At 36.4% G+C, this 18,514-nt stretch overlaps 1 protein-coding gene across 5 annotated transcripts in view; it reads left to right on the top strand.

The window, feature by feature from the left end:
- The window catches only part of PLXDC2 (plexin domain containing 2), a 266,745-nt gene that overhangs the window by 209,872 nt on the left and 38,359 nt on the right, over nucleotides 1–18,514 (top strand). For all 5 annotated transcript variants that reach the window (XM_030491702.1, XM_030491693.1, XM_030491683.1 and 2 more), the window contains 2 exons: nucleotides 655–750; nucleotides 1,650–1,731. In XM_030491702.1, the coding sequence (XP_030347562.1) occupies nucleotides 655–750; nucleotides 1,650–1,731 (178 nt within the window). The remainder of the gene's footprint in view (nucleotides 1–654; nucleotides 751–1,649; nucleotides 1,732–18,514) is intronic.

Raw genomic sequence — 18,514 nt, 5'->3', positions numbered from 1 at the left:
AGAGTGTACTAACTATATTGAATTTCTGCTTTGAGAAACTTAGATACAGTCAGCTTGTGTAAAGATTGTGCATAACACTGGCTGCTTAGGAAGACTTGTCTTCTTTAATGCAATGTTGTAATATGAAAAAAATGTTCTCGTGCATTCAGAATTGAGCTAGCTTGTAGCTAACAAATTTGATTAAGCAATGAAATGAGTTTTGTTTGTGCATCTTGACGAGAACTGACAAGTGAGCATATAAAGCATTTCTCTGAAGTCTGTAAGCTGAGAAATGTCTTAGGAAAGCAAGCATCTGAAATATACCCTAACATGTCTGACAGTATACTCTCTAGAATTTCTGCCTAAATGAATGTCTAGGATGCTTGAGAGCACATTCAGTGTTTTCATAATCCTTTACCAGGAATAGGTACCTATTCTGTCACCTCTGGTGATTCTGATCTGTCACCACCTGATGGTTTCTCAAATGAAAATTTCTGTATCTATACATTTCACATATCCCTTCATGATGTCTAAAGTTAAAAATATATTCCTGAGGAATATTGGTGTCATGCATGCACGTAAGGAACAGTAAGCAATCATTACATCCACTATTTCAAATCTACAGACTGCAAAATAGTGAAGTATGAAAATACTTTTGTTTTTCTTTCCTCGTAGATGTCCGTAGAAGAACTATTTATGAGTACCACAGGGTGGAACTACAAATGTCAAAGATTACCAATCTGTCAGCTGTTGAAATGATACCACTTCCAAGTAAGTAAAACCTAACATGGGCAGGGGCTGAATATGGCAAAGATCCTCCTCCCAGCAAAACACACAAGATTTGAAATATTTTATCTGTGGACTTGAAATCATGGACAGATTCATTTATCCTCTCTCAGATTTATTTCCAGGTGGTTGATACATTATCCAGTGCATCCTCATGTATCTCCAGTTTGTTTATAGGTATATAGCTCCCAGCAGGTTTTGAATGAAATTTGTGCCAAATAATTTTATTTTTTTTTCAGAAGAATGATTATATTGCCTTTAAATTCATTTCCTCAAGAAAAAAAGAACAATTTTCATGCTTGCAAGGCAAACACAAATTCTTCTGTGCACAGTGCATCATATCGCAAAGGAGTATCCCCAAACACATTTTGCAGTTCATCTGTTTCTTTTGTCCAAGGCAAAACTACATTGTTTAGAAATCTCTGGGTTTAAACTGCCAGCTGTACTACTGTGGAAAAAACAGAAACAGTAATTTTTCTTTTTTATAATCCAATTATAGTTCTTGCACACTTTCCTGCCAGCCTTATTATCTGCTTATGTCTGAATGTTAGCAACACCATGGAACACGGGAGCCAGGGAAGATTAAGATTTAAGGAAATACTTAATATTAAGCAAAAAGATAAAAAAAAAATCAATGAATCTGAGTGAACAGTTGTGAAAGTGGAAACATATTTACAAACAGAATCCTACAGATAAAATGTACTTTTGTACATAGAGTTGTGCAATGCATTGTAATAGGCTGGGTCTGGTGTCTTACTTTGGATGTGTATGAAGCTGTTGAGTCCCTAAATATATATTGTCAGATGTATCCTTCTTTTGTGCTTTTTATGAGAATTATTTATGAGACTAATGTAATAATTTGTGTTTGTTTATCTACATCCCAGCTTGTCTTCAGTTTACCAGCTGTGGTCCTTGTGTCACTTCCCAGATTGGTTTCAACTGCAGCTGGTGCAGCAAACTCCAAAGGTAAAGAAAAGGATTTTTCTTTTTTGCATGGGTATGCAGCTGTGCCCAAAGATATCCAAAAACATTGCCTATAGGTTATTCAGTGCAAAGGGTTGTTATATTTTAGTCTTATATAGATGCATTCACATGAATTTCTATTGCAATCAGTAGTATTGCAATGCTACACAATTGTCCCATTTCACTTCGTCAAAGAAATTAGGCAAGGATAGTCAAACAGCTTAGAGTTAAGCCCTTTTTCCTATTTCTTCAATCCTACTTTAAAATCCTTTTGAAGGAGGTACAAGAAGTAGAAATCATAATAAAATTCATATTTTCTCATTATATCCTTGGCTTTTTCAAAAATAATTTAACCACATGGAGATGTGTGGTGGTAATGTAACTATAAAGACCTACTTGTTCTTTTAACAGTAGGGAGACCGAAACATCCAAAGAGTCAAGTATTTTCTTTTTTAATCTCTCACTATAGTTAGTGGGTACATTGGGTCTCCTCAGCCTCTTGCTGCCACATTGATGAGGACAGTCAAGTTAGTAGCAGGAGTGATTTAGACTCTGAGCAGCCAGAGCACAGGAAAGCAAAATGTGAACTCTGCAGCTATAGCTTTTCAAAAAAGTTCTTCACTCAACAGCCTTTATTGACCTTCAAACCAAGAATTTATTTAATACCAGTTCTCTGACACAAAATGCAGTATCATAATGGATATTTGTTGTCGTGTTTTTCAACCCTACTGATTAGGTTCAGAAATGTTATGTATGAAATGGATGCATAATGAAGGGAGAAAAGTCTATTAACATTCTAAAACAGTGCAATAGTTTGACACCATACTGAAGAACTGATAAACAGCTGATGAACATGGTATGGAATTAGGAACTTGGGGTCACTTTTATTATTTTCTTAAGCTTCAGCTCCCAAAGTAAGTAATTTGCAAAGGCACTCTGTTCTCAGTTTGTCTTGCAAAAAACTGGTTTTAGTGGAATTAGAGCTAAATGAAATCAAGTCACAGTAAACATACCATATTTATCCAAGACTAAGGGTACTTGCAGAAAACTGTTTCAAGCACGTATGAACAGATCTTGTTTGCTTTAGCCAATTTCTTGCTTTCAAGCATTGTTTGATTCTCCTTCCATTCATAAATGTTGTAACACTGAGTTTCTGTTGGCTTTGGTTTGATCTAGGTGTGTTGCTTTGTGGCCAGTGTTCTCATTTCTTTTTTGATAAACTCAATTATATGAGAAATATTAAAATATAAAAACTATACGGTAAAGGTCATCTTATGAAGAAAAGACAAGCCTTGAGATCCTTTGTGTTTTTCTGTAATTTCTTAAGAACTGAGTTTCTTGAGTACTTGAATTTTTGGAAAATCTATTTCACTCACTGTGGAGAACTAAAACAGTTTTATCCTTCACCCTTAGCAGGAAGCAATGCCAGGCATGTAGTCACAATGTACTCCCTTCCACATATTTAGGTGAATTTGTGGATGCCCCTTCAAAAGGTATAATTTACTGCTGAAAAATATACAGTCTCAACACACCCATTTCTATTCAATTAAATTTTGCATTAAAATAATCTTGCTTTTTGTTTTGCCTGTGAAGATCACACTGCAATGAAAGATGAACCTACTGTGAGGCAGTCCTGCACCGTTTCCCAAAAACAGCTGGCTCCACACTGCAGCATGGTTGTGCCTTTGATGAGCTGCAGCAGATAGGCTGAACAGTCTTATTGCTGTTAATTAGCCCGTTACTAATGGTAGTGAGATTGTCATTTCATGCAGACTGTGTTTGGACATTGTTTAACTAGCAGCAAAAGCAGGAACTGGAGTCAATTACCTAAAAATAGGATGGATCCAGAAAAGCAAACTAAGATTATGCCGCTACATGGGAATTTTAGTAGTTTAAGAACAGTCATACAATCCAATCTGCATTTGTGAAGATGAATGATACTCAGCCAGGTTTAAGCAAATGGAGAACTGTGTATAGAATCATAAAGTAGATCAGAATGGAAGAATCCACTAGAAGTCATCTAGTCTAACCTCCTACTCAAAGCAGGGCCAGCTGTGAGGTCAGATCAGTTTGTTCATGAATTTGTTCAGCTAGGTCTTGGAAACCTCTGGGGCTATGGTCCAATCCCCTGAACATCTTAATTTTATACTTTATACTAGATTTCACACTTCATTTTTTCAACTTGTTGCTTCCTCAAAGTATGAGGGCTCACTCATACTCGTACTCAAAGTATGAGTACTTCCTCAAAGCTTCATCAAAGCATGGCTTTCATGATGATGTCTGCCTCAGGCCCCATTGCCTTTCTTGCACTTTCCTCTGGCTTCTGAAATGAGCAGTTTATTTTAATTAATTCAGTTCTACACAGAAACAGATCTGAAATAATAGGTGGATACATGTTTTGTGAAAAGAGGCAACTTGCTTTCCACAATGTGAAATCTGAGCATTTAGTTAGAGTACATTACATTGCAGGATCATTGTGATCAGGACTCATTTCTGTCTCAGCTTTGATAATTTTCTGCTCCCTACTAGTTCTGCATACTCTCACCTGCCTTCTAGTAAAGTGCCTTTCTTCTTCTACCTTGCTGTTCCTCAGCATGTATATTCATTTTAGGAAGATATAAAAAAAGCCTATTCCATTCTCAGTGGAGATGTCCGGATTACAGGAGAGTACTCAGAATCCTTTACTTCAATATCACTTTGTGGTTTTTCTCCCCTCAGACGTAAATTCACTGTGTTAAAATGTTCTTTTTGCATATGATGAAGAAGCACTTGCTCAACGAGAAAATCTAACTGTCCTGGTTAAAAATCATAAAGGGTGGAAAGTTGTGAGTTCTTTCATCACAGTGCTCCAGCTTTTTATGCATGTTGCTGCTGTTCAGCCACCAGCCTTGTAAATCAGCCTAGACTTTTATCTCCTGTTGTGATATACATTGCTCTGCTGCAGCAGAGTAAAATCTGCTTGGGTAAACAAGGGCAAAGCATTACGTGAAGTATTAACTTAGACATTTCAGAAGTGCCTAGAGTGCAAAGAAAATTAATATTTACAGCCCACTTTCAAATTAGTTCTCATAGGGGTTTTTGAAATAAGCAGAAGCAGATGCTTAGAAGCAATGCCTGAGTAGTGCTTCTGGGTTGCAAAGGTGACTGGACACAGTGGTCTGGGAGGTGAGAAACCAAAAGCTGTCTCTCTTGGCAGTAGATAAAGCCCAGGGTGGAGAAGGCAATTAGCCGTTGGTACAAAAGCCTGAAGGAGGCTTCAGACTTGGTATTGACAGGTTTCCAGCTTGGCAATAATCTACTGACTGACCTAGTGCTTTGATTTCTGCAGAGGGAGAATGCCTGTTTGGTAGAGTGGAGACTGTCAGGGAGCAACAGGGGTCAGATATGGCTGTAACAGTCATGTTCCTCCTGTGGAGCCACAGTAGCACTTTGGTACACTAAAGTGAGATCTCCCGGAGCAGATAGGATTCTATGTGCATAACAAGCAAACATGTATCCAGTGGGAAACAAAACTCTGTACCAATTCTGCAGTCCTTTTATCTCAACAAGTTATGACCCCATTTAGCCAGAGCAACATTACTGCCAGGAACAGCATCGTGTATAGTTTTTTCCCTTGCATAAAATCTAAGCTATATATTATATCATTCACACAACGAAGTACAGTTGTTGGAAAAACAGAAGGTTTATATAAAACCTGTGAATGCACAAGGAAAATTGACCAGCAGAGCCATTGCAGAATAACTGTGAGCAATCTGTGTTGAAATGAAAATAATTTTATTCTGCAACAATGGGTTGTTTCCAACCTTGTAACTCCAGCCCAGCCGCTGTGCAAACTCTGCAATCTTTGGAGAGGCAGGCTCTTCTTGTAGGTGTAATATCCTCTAGTGCTGTCACTATCTACAAGCTTACATCACAGTTTGCCTTTTCATAAGGAATCATCAAACTATCTACTCTGAAATCCAATATAATGTATGTCATACAGTTTCATCATCACTAAATTAAAGGCAAAAGCACATAATTTATTTTGTTTTTTACTTCAGCAGATGGAGGATCCCCCTAGGAGTTATTTTTTTTTAGCTATGTATGTTTCCTAACTGTTCCACAGGTAAAACTGTTCCATAAGTAAAAGAGACTAATTGCAAATATGTAAGCTAAGATGGTATCATAGCTCTCTCTTACAAAAGGATCTACATCTGTAAAATGACAGAAACACTTAGCATCTCTCTCATAGTAGTCACCTGTGGCTGAAACTTGGATTATTTGCTGTTAATTATCTCTGACTTCCTAGCATTTAAAAAGAGGGAAAACTCATTAATATTAGATCTGTTTATGTCATCTTTTCATGCTTCTGAAAATCTTCATATAATCTAGGCACTTGGTGTAGTCTGCTTTAAGGCAAAAGCGATGTTGTTTTGTAGGTTCAATTTGTACAACTTGCATTACTGCAATAGTGAGTTCCCTTGGAAATATTTTAATTACCTAAGAAATAAATTGTGTTTATTAACTATAAAAGAGTTGGCACTGAAGTATAATGGAAGTATGATGCTTAAATGATCAAGAAATTTTTAAAAGCCATATTTATACAAAGTTTTGAAAATATTTCCGTTCAGATTCTGTAGATATTTATGGTTTTGTTTTGATGAACTTCAGGAAAGTCTCAGATTTCAGCAGTGAAGTGATACTGATATTTCAGTGAGTTCAGAAATAAGCAGACAAAGAGTAGACTTCTGCAATCTGTGCATGCCGAAGACTCAGGTTTTGCATGTGTCTCATGCTTCACTTGATTAACACAAGATAAAAGTATCTCCCAGTCCTTGCAACATCCCTAAAGTTTAGTGTGGTACTATCACCCCAACACTGGAGATATAGAACTGGAGTACTTAAGGACTAGTGGCAAGCGCTGCATACAGTTTAGATGACTTATTCAGCTGTCACTGCTGATATCTATACTCAACTTTTAAATCCTCAAAACTGGCTGCCTTATGCCAAGGTCACCCAAAAGCCTAATGGCTAGATGCACACAGGTGTTTTTCGGGCTGAATCACTTAGGTTTTCAAGGGAAGTTATGCTGAATGGGAGAGCAGTACTAAAAGTTCCTTTTTACCAAAATCTGGACTTAAGTATCTAAGACCAGAAAAGTCTCTAGGGCTCAAACACCTTCTCCCAGTTCACAAGAAGATCTTGGTCATGTTAAGCAATTAAATGCACATTTATCCTTAAGAGTCTCTGTTTTCCAGACTATGCATTGAATAATCAGGTTTGCAATCATACCATTTTATGGTATTGGCCCATGGAGTACAAACGCCCAGTTTGAGAAGTGTCCTGAACAGGCTACACAAACTCACATGTTGGACTTCCTGTGTGTAGTGATGAGCCAGGACACTCCATGCACTCTAGGCAGTTATTCTGCCCATGTGTGTGCACACAGCTCCCAAAGCTTCTTGTACTCTCAGAACAGTCCTGAGCTAAAAAGATGAAAGAATCCAATTTGTGACACGTTTCACTTCAATGCTTAATCCTGTATGCCAGCAGCAACACTAGTTGTGTAGATGAAAAGATTACGACAGTTTTTTATGGAATGAGTTCTGAGCAAAGTGAAAATTCAGAAATGTGTCTGGGAATAGTAGCAATAATGCAATTTAAGTCTTGATACTTATAATCTTTTATTATGATAATTACTGTTGCCATCTAAGCAGGTAATAAAGTACGAAGTTGTTTTACATTTTTTGATGATTAACTGGAGAGTGGGGAAGGGAGAATCTTCAGGCACTTGCACTTCTTAAGCAAACATTTCACAGTTGAAAAATGAAGAGAAAGTTTTCCATGGTGCCCTTATGGTAATTGGGATAAAAAAGTGGTTGCGTCTTATTTGTCTTCTGAACTCTGGGCAAGCTTGAAATGTCTTGTTTGTTTATTCTTCCTTTATAAAGAAATTGGAAACATGTTTAGTTAACTTTCAAATCTGAATTTATGTCTGGAAACTTTGAATATCAGGGAGGAGGAAAAGAGTTAGATTGTTCCTTTGTTCTGTATATGTCACCTGACAAAACCTATTCTAATAAAAAATGTGTTGAATCTAATAGTATAAGTAAGTCTTCTATAATCTAAAATATTTATCAGCTGAGCAAAGTAACACCCATATAAAATTACCAAAAAAAAGGCACAAGAATAAATATCATACTATCTGACTGCATAAAACCCCTGATTTACACAAGAAAAAAATTAAATCCAAATAAGAAACTTAAGGTTTTTCTCCACACATAGCTTATGTTTGCTACCTACATTTCCCTCATCTTTTATTTGATAGCTTACACCATAATGAAGGTTGTAGATTCCATTACAGAGCAGGGAAAGGCAGTGGATGGGATCAAGACCAAAAATAATCTTTAGCTGAGAATGCAGATACATTAGCTTAATTGTGCAGTGAACGTATAGTGAATATGCCCTGTTGTGACATGCTTTGGTTTAGGCCTCTCAGATTATTTTATGAAAACTATGAAGTTCTTGGAGAAAAAATGAAACAAAGCAAAATGAACAAAAAACCCCAAACAAACAAGCACAAACCCCACCTTGAAATCTGGATTTTTTAAACTCAGATGTTATAAATAAACTCCCCAAAAGCTCTGGAAGTTGTTATAAAAAAAAAAAAAAAGAAAAAAGAAAAAGGAAAAATTACAATGGAGGCGTAGAACTTAAGTTACTATTGATTTGTTGAAGGAGGTAACAAACTTGGACATTACAGTGCAAGGTGGCAAAACACATATTACAGTGCAAAGAAGGAAGTTTTACTTTGTGAACCTGAAAATATTTCTATTCCTGTCCCTACATTCATAAGCAACCATTTGTTGCTCATTTCTTATTCATAGGATTATAGAATCATAGAATTGTTTGGGTTGGAAGGGACTTTTAAGGGTCATCTGCTCCAGCCCCTCTGCAGTGGGAAGGGACACCTTCCACTAGATCAAGTGGCTCAGAGTCCCATCCAGCCTGACACTGAACATTTCCAGGAATCAAGCGTCTACCACCTCTCTGGGCAACCTGTTCCAGTGTTTCACCACCCTCATTATAAAGACTGTCTTCCTTCTATCTAGTTTAAATCTACCTTCTTAGAGAGAAGGATGGACCATGTTGAATCAGAAGTCCAGATATATGATGTCCATAGCTATTCCCTTGTCCACTGATGTTGTCACTTCATCATAGAAGGACATTAGGTTGATTTAAGTGCTCACTTTTAAATACTTCCTCATTTTAAGTATTGGAGGGTTTATTTTTCCTTGGGGCTTTTTGTTTGGTTTTGGTTTGGGTTTTGTTTCTTTTTTTTTATGCTTTAAGGATGTTATATTTTTCAATTCCAAATTAAAAGATGGGAGGAAGACTTACTGATTTACACTCAGGCTGGTTTTGTCGCAACACTAACTGACAGTAGCGTGCCATTATTACAAAATTGGCCACAGTATCTTAGCCATTGAATTGCAAAATTAAAAAAAAAAAAAAAAGAAGCATTCGTATGGATTAAGTAAACCACCAGAGGGAGCATATATAATCCAATCAGTGTAATAGATTCATATACAAGTGACAAGGAAAATCTCATTTTAAATGCTTTAGAAGGGCTAGATGTTTAAAATATATCGTATTCTTCAAAATATATTCCACTCTATCGATGTGTATAACAATGAATTTGCTGATCATACTGCTGCTTCAGGCGAAGCAAAAGAAATCTGCTCAGATTCTGCCTGTCTACAGAATTTATAAAACTACTCCAGCAGTTCCTTATGCTGGAGTGGTTTTATATGAAACCACGGCAGCATCCTAACACCCGGGGATTGTTGAATTAGGCCAAATTCACCCTGTGATAAAAGAAAAGAAATTTCAGTACTATTTTCCTAACTTGTGTACTGTTTCTTTGCCAATTATAAAGCAATAATATTGAAAATCTGAGAAGTAGAAATTCTGTCCGTTTGTCAGTTTGCTCTGATTAAAAGGCAACATTTTTCTCTGTTTTAAAAGTTGTGTTGTGAAAGCAATTGGTCTTTTTAATCAAGTGCAACAAAGGTATTGAGAATGAATGTGTAAGTTTGTCAGCCCTGATACGTTACTGATAAGAATGATACAATAACTAGATCTATACTTTATTGAGCAGAAAATTGCTCCACACCCAACTTCTTCAAATCCTTTCCAAGATGCTTGCTTTTAATTTGACAAGCTAATTTAAACGCATGAATTGCAAAAAACTGTTGGGAAATTAGCATTCAATAATTGAGAATTTTGTATGCATGGCAAGCCTGATGGAAGGAAAGCAAGAAAAGCAAGTGGCACAGAAGTGCCTAATGAAGAAAGCATTTTCTCAAACCAGAGTGAGCCTCGTGATGGTATTGTCTGATGAAAGGAGCCTCACAAGATCATAGTAACAGATACTCTCAAATGGAATGGCAGTTCTGCTTAGAACTCAGTGTAAGCTTCATGTGAGCCTCAAGGTACATTTAAAAATATGTAACAGTAAAGAAGTGCATATCAGTAAAATGTACATAATGGAACATTAAAAAGTACTATTATGGAACACAGATGATCCTGAGCTCTTAACATATTTTTATTGAAAGTCAGCCTGCAGCCAGAAGAACTAACTTTTTTCTGAGATTGATACATGGATAAATAGCAGCTAAAAAGCCTTTCTACATTTTTTGATAAGTTTGTGGAATTTCTTAGTAGCTGGATTCTGTGGAATTATTGTGGAATTTCTGTAATTACCTTTGGGCACAGATTGGAACAATTCCTATGATTCATAGAAATAAACCTAAAAAGTTCAGTCTCTGAACAGAACTCTAGTGAAGGTGCAGTAGCTCTCAGAGGCCTAAGACATGTCAGAGCAAAAACACCCAATTCATTACATACCATGTGGGACCTGCTAGAGTAGAATCATCCCCTTGCGTGGTTCAAAGCTAGTATCTTAAAATAGACACATACCTCCTGAGAGCTATTTGGAATATTTTTTCAATATTCACCTGAGCTTTTTCATGCACTAGTAAAACTTTGTCTTATGAGCTTCGTTCCTCGAGTTTCCTTTCTCCACATGTTCTTCTGCAGTGTCCTCCTTTCTTGCTTGCTGATGTTCTCAGCAGTCCCAATCTAGAGAATAAAACTATCCCTAACTACCATTAATAGATTTGATATCTACCCAACTGAATTCGAGTCCTGTCTTCATACAGAAATTAGTCGGTTTTCTTACAGCTGCAATTTTAGTCACACAGTTTTATGTGTGTATGCCTTGCTTTGTTTTCCTGAATAACTTAGAACAACATGAGGATAACAGTTATGCTCATAACTGATGCAGGTTTTTAAGAAATGCAAGGCTGGGTTACAAAGCTTTAAATTATTTTTAGAAAATGGGCAGAAGATTGCTATAATTCTAATTACTCTGAAATCCTAATATTTCTTTTGAAATAATTGCAATGAAACCCTGGACCTGAAGGCTGGAAAGCATTTTAAAGTTTCTTAATCTAGATATAAACACAGTGATTTATATAAGCCACATCACTCGCACTACTCATATTGTATATTTGTGCTTCTTACCATATCATTTGCCTTTCAAAATTTGAGATTGGTTTCACTAGCTATTGGTTCTCTTGCCAGAGATGTTGCTGTGTCTGCTGGAGTTTACAAACTCTGTTCATTATCCACGCTGCAGGTTTCTGTGGTATCTAATTTTGCAGCACAGCTTGGCCGAGACATAGATATCACAGTCAGTACAAGGACTGCTGCCTGGACCTTTTTCAGACCTCAGCACAAAGTCTGTCTCATGTAGATGTATCAAATAGATCACATTCCTTCGGTGTTTTATTATAAATGCAGGAAGTAGTTATCAAAGGTACAGAGGACAGTTAAGCACTTAAACCCTATTGAGAGAACGGAAAGTAGACATTCATCTGTTATTTATACCTTTGAGAATATTTACTTTTGGTGATTAATTTGGAAGGAAGATCACAAAATCTGTGTTTAATTTCTATATTTAATTTCACAGGTGCAGCTAAAATACCATTGTGGTAAAACACTAGATATATAGGTAGGTAGCACAGCTCTTTTCTGTAGGAAACTTCTTTTGCAGTTCAGGTACACACTAGTAACTTTTAATTTTTTATTTATTTTATTAGAACAATAAGACAAAACCCCACTCAGTCTTTGTGAGCTATTTATACTCAGAACTGCAACTTCTATGACAGCCATAAATCTTTCAAATCGCAACAGAGTCGAGTTCAGACTCAATTCCACATTGCTTATCCTGAGTGCTGTATAGTGGGTATTGCCTTTCTCCATTACACAGGCATTCACTCTGGGGTTAAACAGTCATTTGCTGGCAGAACTGCACTGTGTTTAGTCACACAGGAGCCCCACATTCTTTTCTGTTTGGTTTCATTTTTATCTGTTAATTTCTTACATTGATAGCTACTACCAGAGATTATGGAAATGTTCCTGTTTCACTGATGAAAGGTGGCACTTGCCTGTGAAAGGGCTCCACAGGCAGATGCCTCAGGTTGCAATTTATACGTATCCTTGACATTTTAAGCTACTCGGCTCAGAATTCTGGTCATCATTCTATGCCATGTGATGGGTTTTCTTAGGACTGAGTTTCTATACAAGGCATTATAGTCTGGCTGATTCCCAAATAATTGTCTCAAATGGTGGTCTAATGTAACTATTAGACTTGAAGAGTATAAGCAGAAGAGTGCAGAGAACACATCTCAAAGAAAGCAGGCTTTCCTGATAACAAATTAAAGATTTATACTTAACAAAATGCTCATGCATTACATTGGGTAAGTAAAGTATAATGCAAAACACTTAGGATGTTAATTCGCATGAAATATAGGTAGATGATGATTAGGTGAATGTACAACAGAAATGAGAAAAAGTAGAAAAAATAAGATAGTTACTTAAACACAAGAGGGAAGATTACTTCAAAAACACTGCGAGGGAAGTTGGCAGGTAAGGCAGAAATTTTACTTACTTTACCTGAATTCAGAGGCAGAGCTTCAAAAAGGTTTTGACATCTGCAGATAGGAACCTCCTCATATGTGCACAGGCTCCAAGACAAAAGAATGCAGTCAGGATTTCAAACTCCTCTTTGTTTATGTCACTATAAGATATCTTAACTTAAAATAATCAGGTATCAACATGTCATCTTGTTTACAGCATAATTTTTACCCTGCTTGGATTTTCTTGGTACTCAGTCTTTCTTTCAGTTCTTGTGTGTGTAAAGTCCCAAAACATCTTTCACACCTCTGAAATTTTCTGACTTTTCCTTAACCTAACCAACACTAATTTGCCTTTATTTGCTAAACTACTGATGTTTTTATCCACTTCTGTCTCTGTTGTCTATCATATATAGTTTTCTATATCATTTATGCTCACTTCTATTCCTATAGTTTATCATTTATGCTAACTTCTATTCCTGTGCTACTAGAAGAGTTAGAAGTAAGCTGATTGGCCTCTTCTCTTACTGAAAACGGTGAATTTTTAAATAGTTCATGGCCACTACACCTGAAACCAAGTATAGCAGAGTATAAGGAGTTTTGACTTCAGAGACAAAACCCCTCCAGAGTTCTAATATGGAAGCTAAGGGGGAAAAAAGAGAACAAGTAGGTACTTAATTTCTAAAGAGAGCAGTTAGGCCCTAGAACAGCAGTTCTCCCACTTTATGAGCCAAATAAACAAATAAGGTACTCATAATAAAATTGATTAGGTTTTGTAGTCTTCACTGAATTCTTCACCATAAAGGTAGGGTAGTACTAAAACAACTTAGTTCCATTATCCATAGTTTCTCATTTTGTAATGGTTTTATGCATTGCTCTACATAGAGCAGTGCTATTGCTTTTTTGCAGTTTCATAGAATCATAGTATCATAGAATGGTTAGGTTTGGAAGGGACCTTAAGGATCATTTAGTCTATCTTATCTTCTCTTCCAATGGGCTGCTTACAACAGCAGGACAACTCTGGATTTTTTTTATTTGCCAACAATGATGTATTAGAAAATACACAAATCTGACAAACCCAAACTTTATGACTTCAGGACAATTTTTCAGATATTTCAGTTACAGAAAAAGGTTCATTTAATGGATTAGCTCTAAGAAATAATGATTGTGCAGTAGATGAATTCTGTCCAATAGGCCCTCTTGGCAGAACATTAATTTAGTGAGGGGCAAAGTACTAGACTCCTTTCAAGCCTGAGATTAATTTAATTTGTAGTTCCTGACTCCTTCTTTGACTGTCAGAAAATGGTATGTATACCTTTTATGAAATATTTGAATGTTCATGAGACTACATTACAAAACCCAAATATCACGTCCTCATTGTATCCAGAATCGTTGGGCTAGATAATAATTTTCTCAACTGCCCCTTTCTTTCCTTATTGCAAGTGTTTATAAAAAGTGAAAGAACGGAAACTGAGAACAAAGCATTTTGAAAGACCTCCAAGTTCAGGACAGAAATTCACGTCACATCTATGGAGGCAGGAAGCCCTGGTTGTCACACCTGGCTCTAGGATACTTTATACAGTGAATTTTAATGTACTTTTGTGGAAGCATTAGTTTTCTTCCCTTCATATATAAGCATTCAGCCCAGTGCACTACTATGGAGAAATCCGTCTTCCACCAATTTTGTGAGTCTCGCTCTTCAATTCTTCAGCTGTCATTACAAAGGAAATAAATAAAACAAGGAAATAAATGAATTGGGTATTTTTAAATGGAAAGTTTTGTACTATATCAAATTTCCTTTTTCTTTACTTTTTCTGTTTCACTGAAATATAATGCAAAATGACATTCCCAGTCAGATTTGTTTAATGGTCAGTTCAGCAGTCATACAAAACAGTCACTTATACAGCTGTAGTTCATCTTCTCATACCAAATATTTTTTGACATAGAATTAGCTGCAAATTAAACAGAGCTTGGGAAGCTTCCTGGACATTGGAGAACCATTGTCTGTGCCATTAGATAGTTATGATGTTCCCTGATGTGATTTTAGTCCCTGCCCAGGAGCACTGTCCAGAACAGTTCCCAGGCATGGTACAGGAGTTGGACTGTTCCAGGGATTATTCCCAGCTGGCAGTTTATGTGCAGCCTCCTTCTCTTTTTATGGTTGAGAGAATTTGCCTGTTCAGGCATAGGCCGTTCTGTGCCAACGGTCTTCACTACCAAGGAACATTTCTGGACATGTTTATTTTAGCAGTATAGAAAAAGACAAGGTGATCACAATAGTCTTAATTGCTTTCTAGAAGTGCAAACCTCTTATGGTTTTACTCCTCAATATAACTTGACTGTTTCTCAATTAAGTCTACTGATTCTCTGTAGCATATATATTTTAATATTTCAAGTCACCACCCTGCAGGAGGTATTCCCAAAATCAGGAAAATAAATTGTGTTTCTCAGTATCCTTCCTAAATATCAAGGCTTTTTTTTGCATCATTGCATCTTGAGTTCCCCCTCTATTCAGGTCTATTAACTCTTCCAATATCTGCATTATCACATAGCATTATCAAAAACACTTGCTTCCCACCAGATATCACAGCAAACATTAATATGTACAATTAATGAAGAAATTGATGATCCCCAAATGTTCTGCAATTCTTTGGTAATCTGTTTTGCAGACTGTTCTTGCTGAACGTTGACTTCAGAATTTCACTCACTTTTAGATAAAAAAAGTTAAATGCAAGCAGAATACTAATTTGGGAAGCAAATAACTTTTTGAACTTTAAGTTCTTTTGAACATAACCAGTAACGGGATGATTCATATCCTTCCTTTCTTGTGCTCGTTAGCTGGAGAGAGAGCCTTTACAGCAGGTGCTTTTCTTAACCCTATTTCATCCATATTCATCCATACTTTCCACAAATGTAGTAGTATGAATATGCAGTTTCAAAACAGCATATGTTCTTTGAACAGAATGCTCTCCTGCTTTGTTGGCAAACCTTTATAAGTGTATAAATGTTAACTTATGTAGAGTCAGTTTAGCTTGTTATGCCTCCTCTTGTTGCAGGTCCTGTTTCCTTTGACTTATTACTCTTTTTAGAGTTGTGAATGTGGTATAACAGGAGCAGTAATCTAACCAAAACATCTCTGCACTTCTCTTTCTAACAACTCAGATGCTGATGCCCACTAATACTGAAACAGCCATGTTAGGTATTGCACGGTTACAGGTGGTTCATGTGTGATAACAGAAATGTGAACAGCCCTATCTTGTAATATCTCTAGGCACCAGGCCACTTTCATCCTATCCCAGGCCCCTCTACTAGGTGTTAATGTTATCAGTGGGGTTTTTTTATAAAGGAGCAAAATCCCAGTAAAAGTTTATGAATAAAAAAGGGAGCTTGGCCAGTGTATGAATGACATCTGTGCCTTGGTACATGCCACCCAAAACTTGATATTTTTCAGCCACATTCCCAGTTCTACAATTCATGTCTGGGAGTACTATGAGAAGTATAGAAGCTGTGAGTTAGTGTATGCTTATCTGGTTTTCAGAAAATCTGAGCTTAACTCTAGGTCCTGTTACAGAATTCTGTGTTATCTCAGGAGATCATGTCTCCTATTTCCTCATCTCTAAAGTGAAAAAAAAATGTTTCTTCCAAAGGTCACCTTCATATTTTATTTTAAAAACAAGAGGGTAAGCTCTCACTTTCGTTTATTTAACCAGGAGGAAATGTAACACAATAATATTGGGTAAGAAAAGTGTAAGATCATGGGAGCATCCACCCTGAAGAGATCATTTTGGATATTCAAAGATAGAAAATAGTTCAGACAGTCATATAAAGGTAAGAAGGGGGGTTAATTGTGCTATAAGGCTAGGTTTAGGATCACTAATCAGAGTGCTTCAGAGCTCTTTGCCTTGAACCCTGAGTAATCGTGTGCAAAATGGGTAGAAATTCTAACAGATCAGAATTATCTGCTAACTTCTGTTGCTATCAGCATTTTCTACCAACTTTGTGCAGGTATAAATGCAAAAAGTCAAAGGCAGTGCAGAATGTAACCTAGTATCAGAGACTAATTTTAGTGTGAATTCCCAGAACACATTTGATTGTTACTATTTTCTGCTGATTCTTTTGGAAATTCTGATGCCATAATCTTATAAATTGACTCCTCTTATGCTTTCTTTTTCCTTCTAGTTATTCAAAGCAAAGCCTTTAGCAAAAGCTTCTTCTTTATTCTTTATCTGCTTTTCAGCATGTTTCCTTTATTGTTGTAACTGACATTAAGATTATAGAAAATATCCTACTATTCTTTAATCAGAACTCTCTCAAGTCTCACTTTAACTAGCATATTTTTCCTTTCTTTCTCATTGAATTGGAAATAAAACTTCCTTCTTTTAGACCACTTTTATTCTTAGGGTCTTCAAACAGCAAGAATTCCTGATGGAGTCCTTATTTCCTACTGCTTATTCACATCTTGTCTCAGAGTACTTGTGTTCAATTTTTCTGTAAAATGAAAGGGGATCTAGAGGTTTTTTAAAAAACATCTTTTCACTTCCCCATTTACATGATATTGCAGGAGTACTTTACAGAACACGTAGCTATATTTTTCCAAACCTTCCATCATATAAAATTGTGGAAACATCATTAGGTTGAAGATTATCTGCTGAAATTTGGGCCACATTCTGTTCCTCTTTATCATTATCTGAATGTTGTAAATTTTGAGAGGGAAACAATGGTAAGACAATGATAGAATTCAGTGCTGCAGACAGATATGCTGCATCAAGTATTAACTATTCCATGGAACCTTACTGAGCAGGTTCCTGAGGAGGCCAAAGTCTGCTCTCTTGAAGTCCAGGGCAGTGAAATTGCTGTGTGCCCTTCTCACTGCCCGGAGGATCTTGAACGCCATCATCTCATGATCACTGCAGCCAAGGCTGCCTTGGAGCATCACATTCCACTTCACATGAACTTCTTAAGGCTTCGAGCTGTGATAGAGTTCTGCATTTGTGACAAGAGAAAGAGGAAAATAACAAAGTGAAGAAAATACAATCTCTTCCCAGACAGTACAGTGTGACACGAAAGTGATATTAGAAGGATGGAGGAACTAAACTGGTGCCTGTTCTGTGGTAAAGGGAAGCAAAATCAGACTAAGAACAAAGATAGAGGGCTTTTTTCTCCACAAATCTCTCTATGATTAGGGTTTGTTTCAGTTGGACTGACACAAAATTCAAGGCTTCCAGTATTTCTTTTTATATATATATTTTATATTTATTTATTTTTATATTTTGCTTTCTATCTCCATAAGCTTGGAAATCAATTTCACTTTAAAATGTTCTAGCTATTCTTTTAGTAATTCAAACAAACTAGTGAGTGCCTTTATCTTTTCCTAATGTAAAGGTCCTTCCTTAGTGGTTAAAAGCAGAAAAGTGTTTTGTCTGTTCAATTTTCTATTTAATTTCCCAGGTTAATATTTTATTTAGAGGAGTCAATAAACATTTTAACTGAGTTAAATAATTACCTGATATTTAAGAAAACATGCCAGATTTCTGGAATGCCTTTCAGATCCCAGAAATCCATTCTTTATATGCCATTACAGATATCCTGGCAAAAAAAAAAATCCTAGCAAACAGTTGGACTAAAGGACACGTGTTCTGCATTTTAATGCTCTTGATTGTTTTGTACCAGCTCAACCTGGTAAAAAGATTTTTCCATCCAAACTTTGTCCCTTTCCTTCTCCATAATTTTCCATTATGTTTTTAGCTTTCGGAGGTTAAACCTAGATGAATTTTCTGTATACATGATATCTCATTTATTATTACTATTAATCCTCACTGAACTCT

The sequence above is a fragment of the Strigops habroptila genome, chromosome 1 (assembly GCF_004027225.2).
Source record: "Strigops habroptila isolate Jane chromosome 1, bStrHab1.2.pri, whole genome shotgun sequence".
NCBI lineage: Eukaryota > Metazoa > Chordata > Aves > Psittaciformes > Psittacidae > Strigops > Strigops habroptila.
This window is presented reverse-complemented; position numbering and strand designations above follow the sequence as displayed.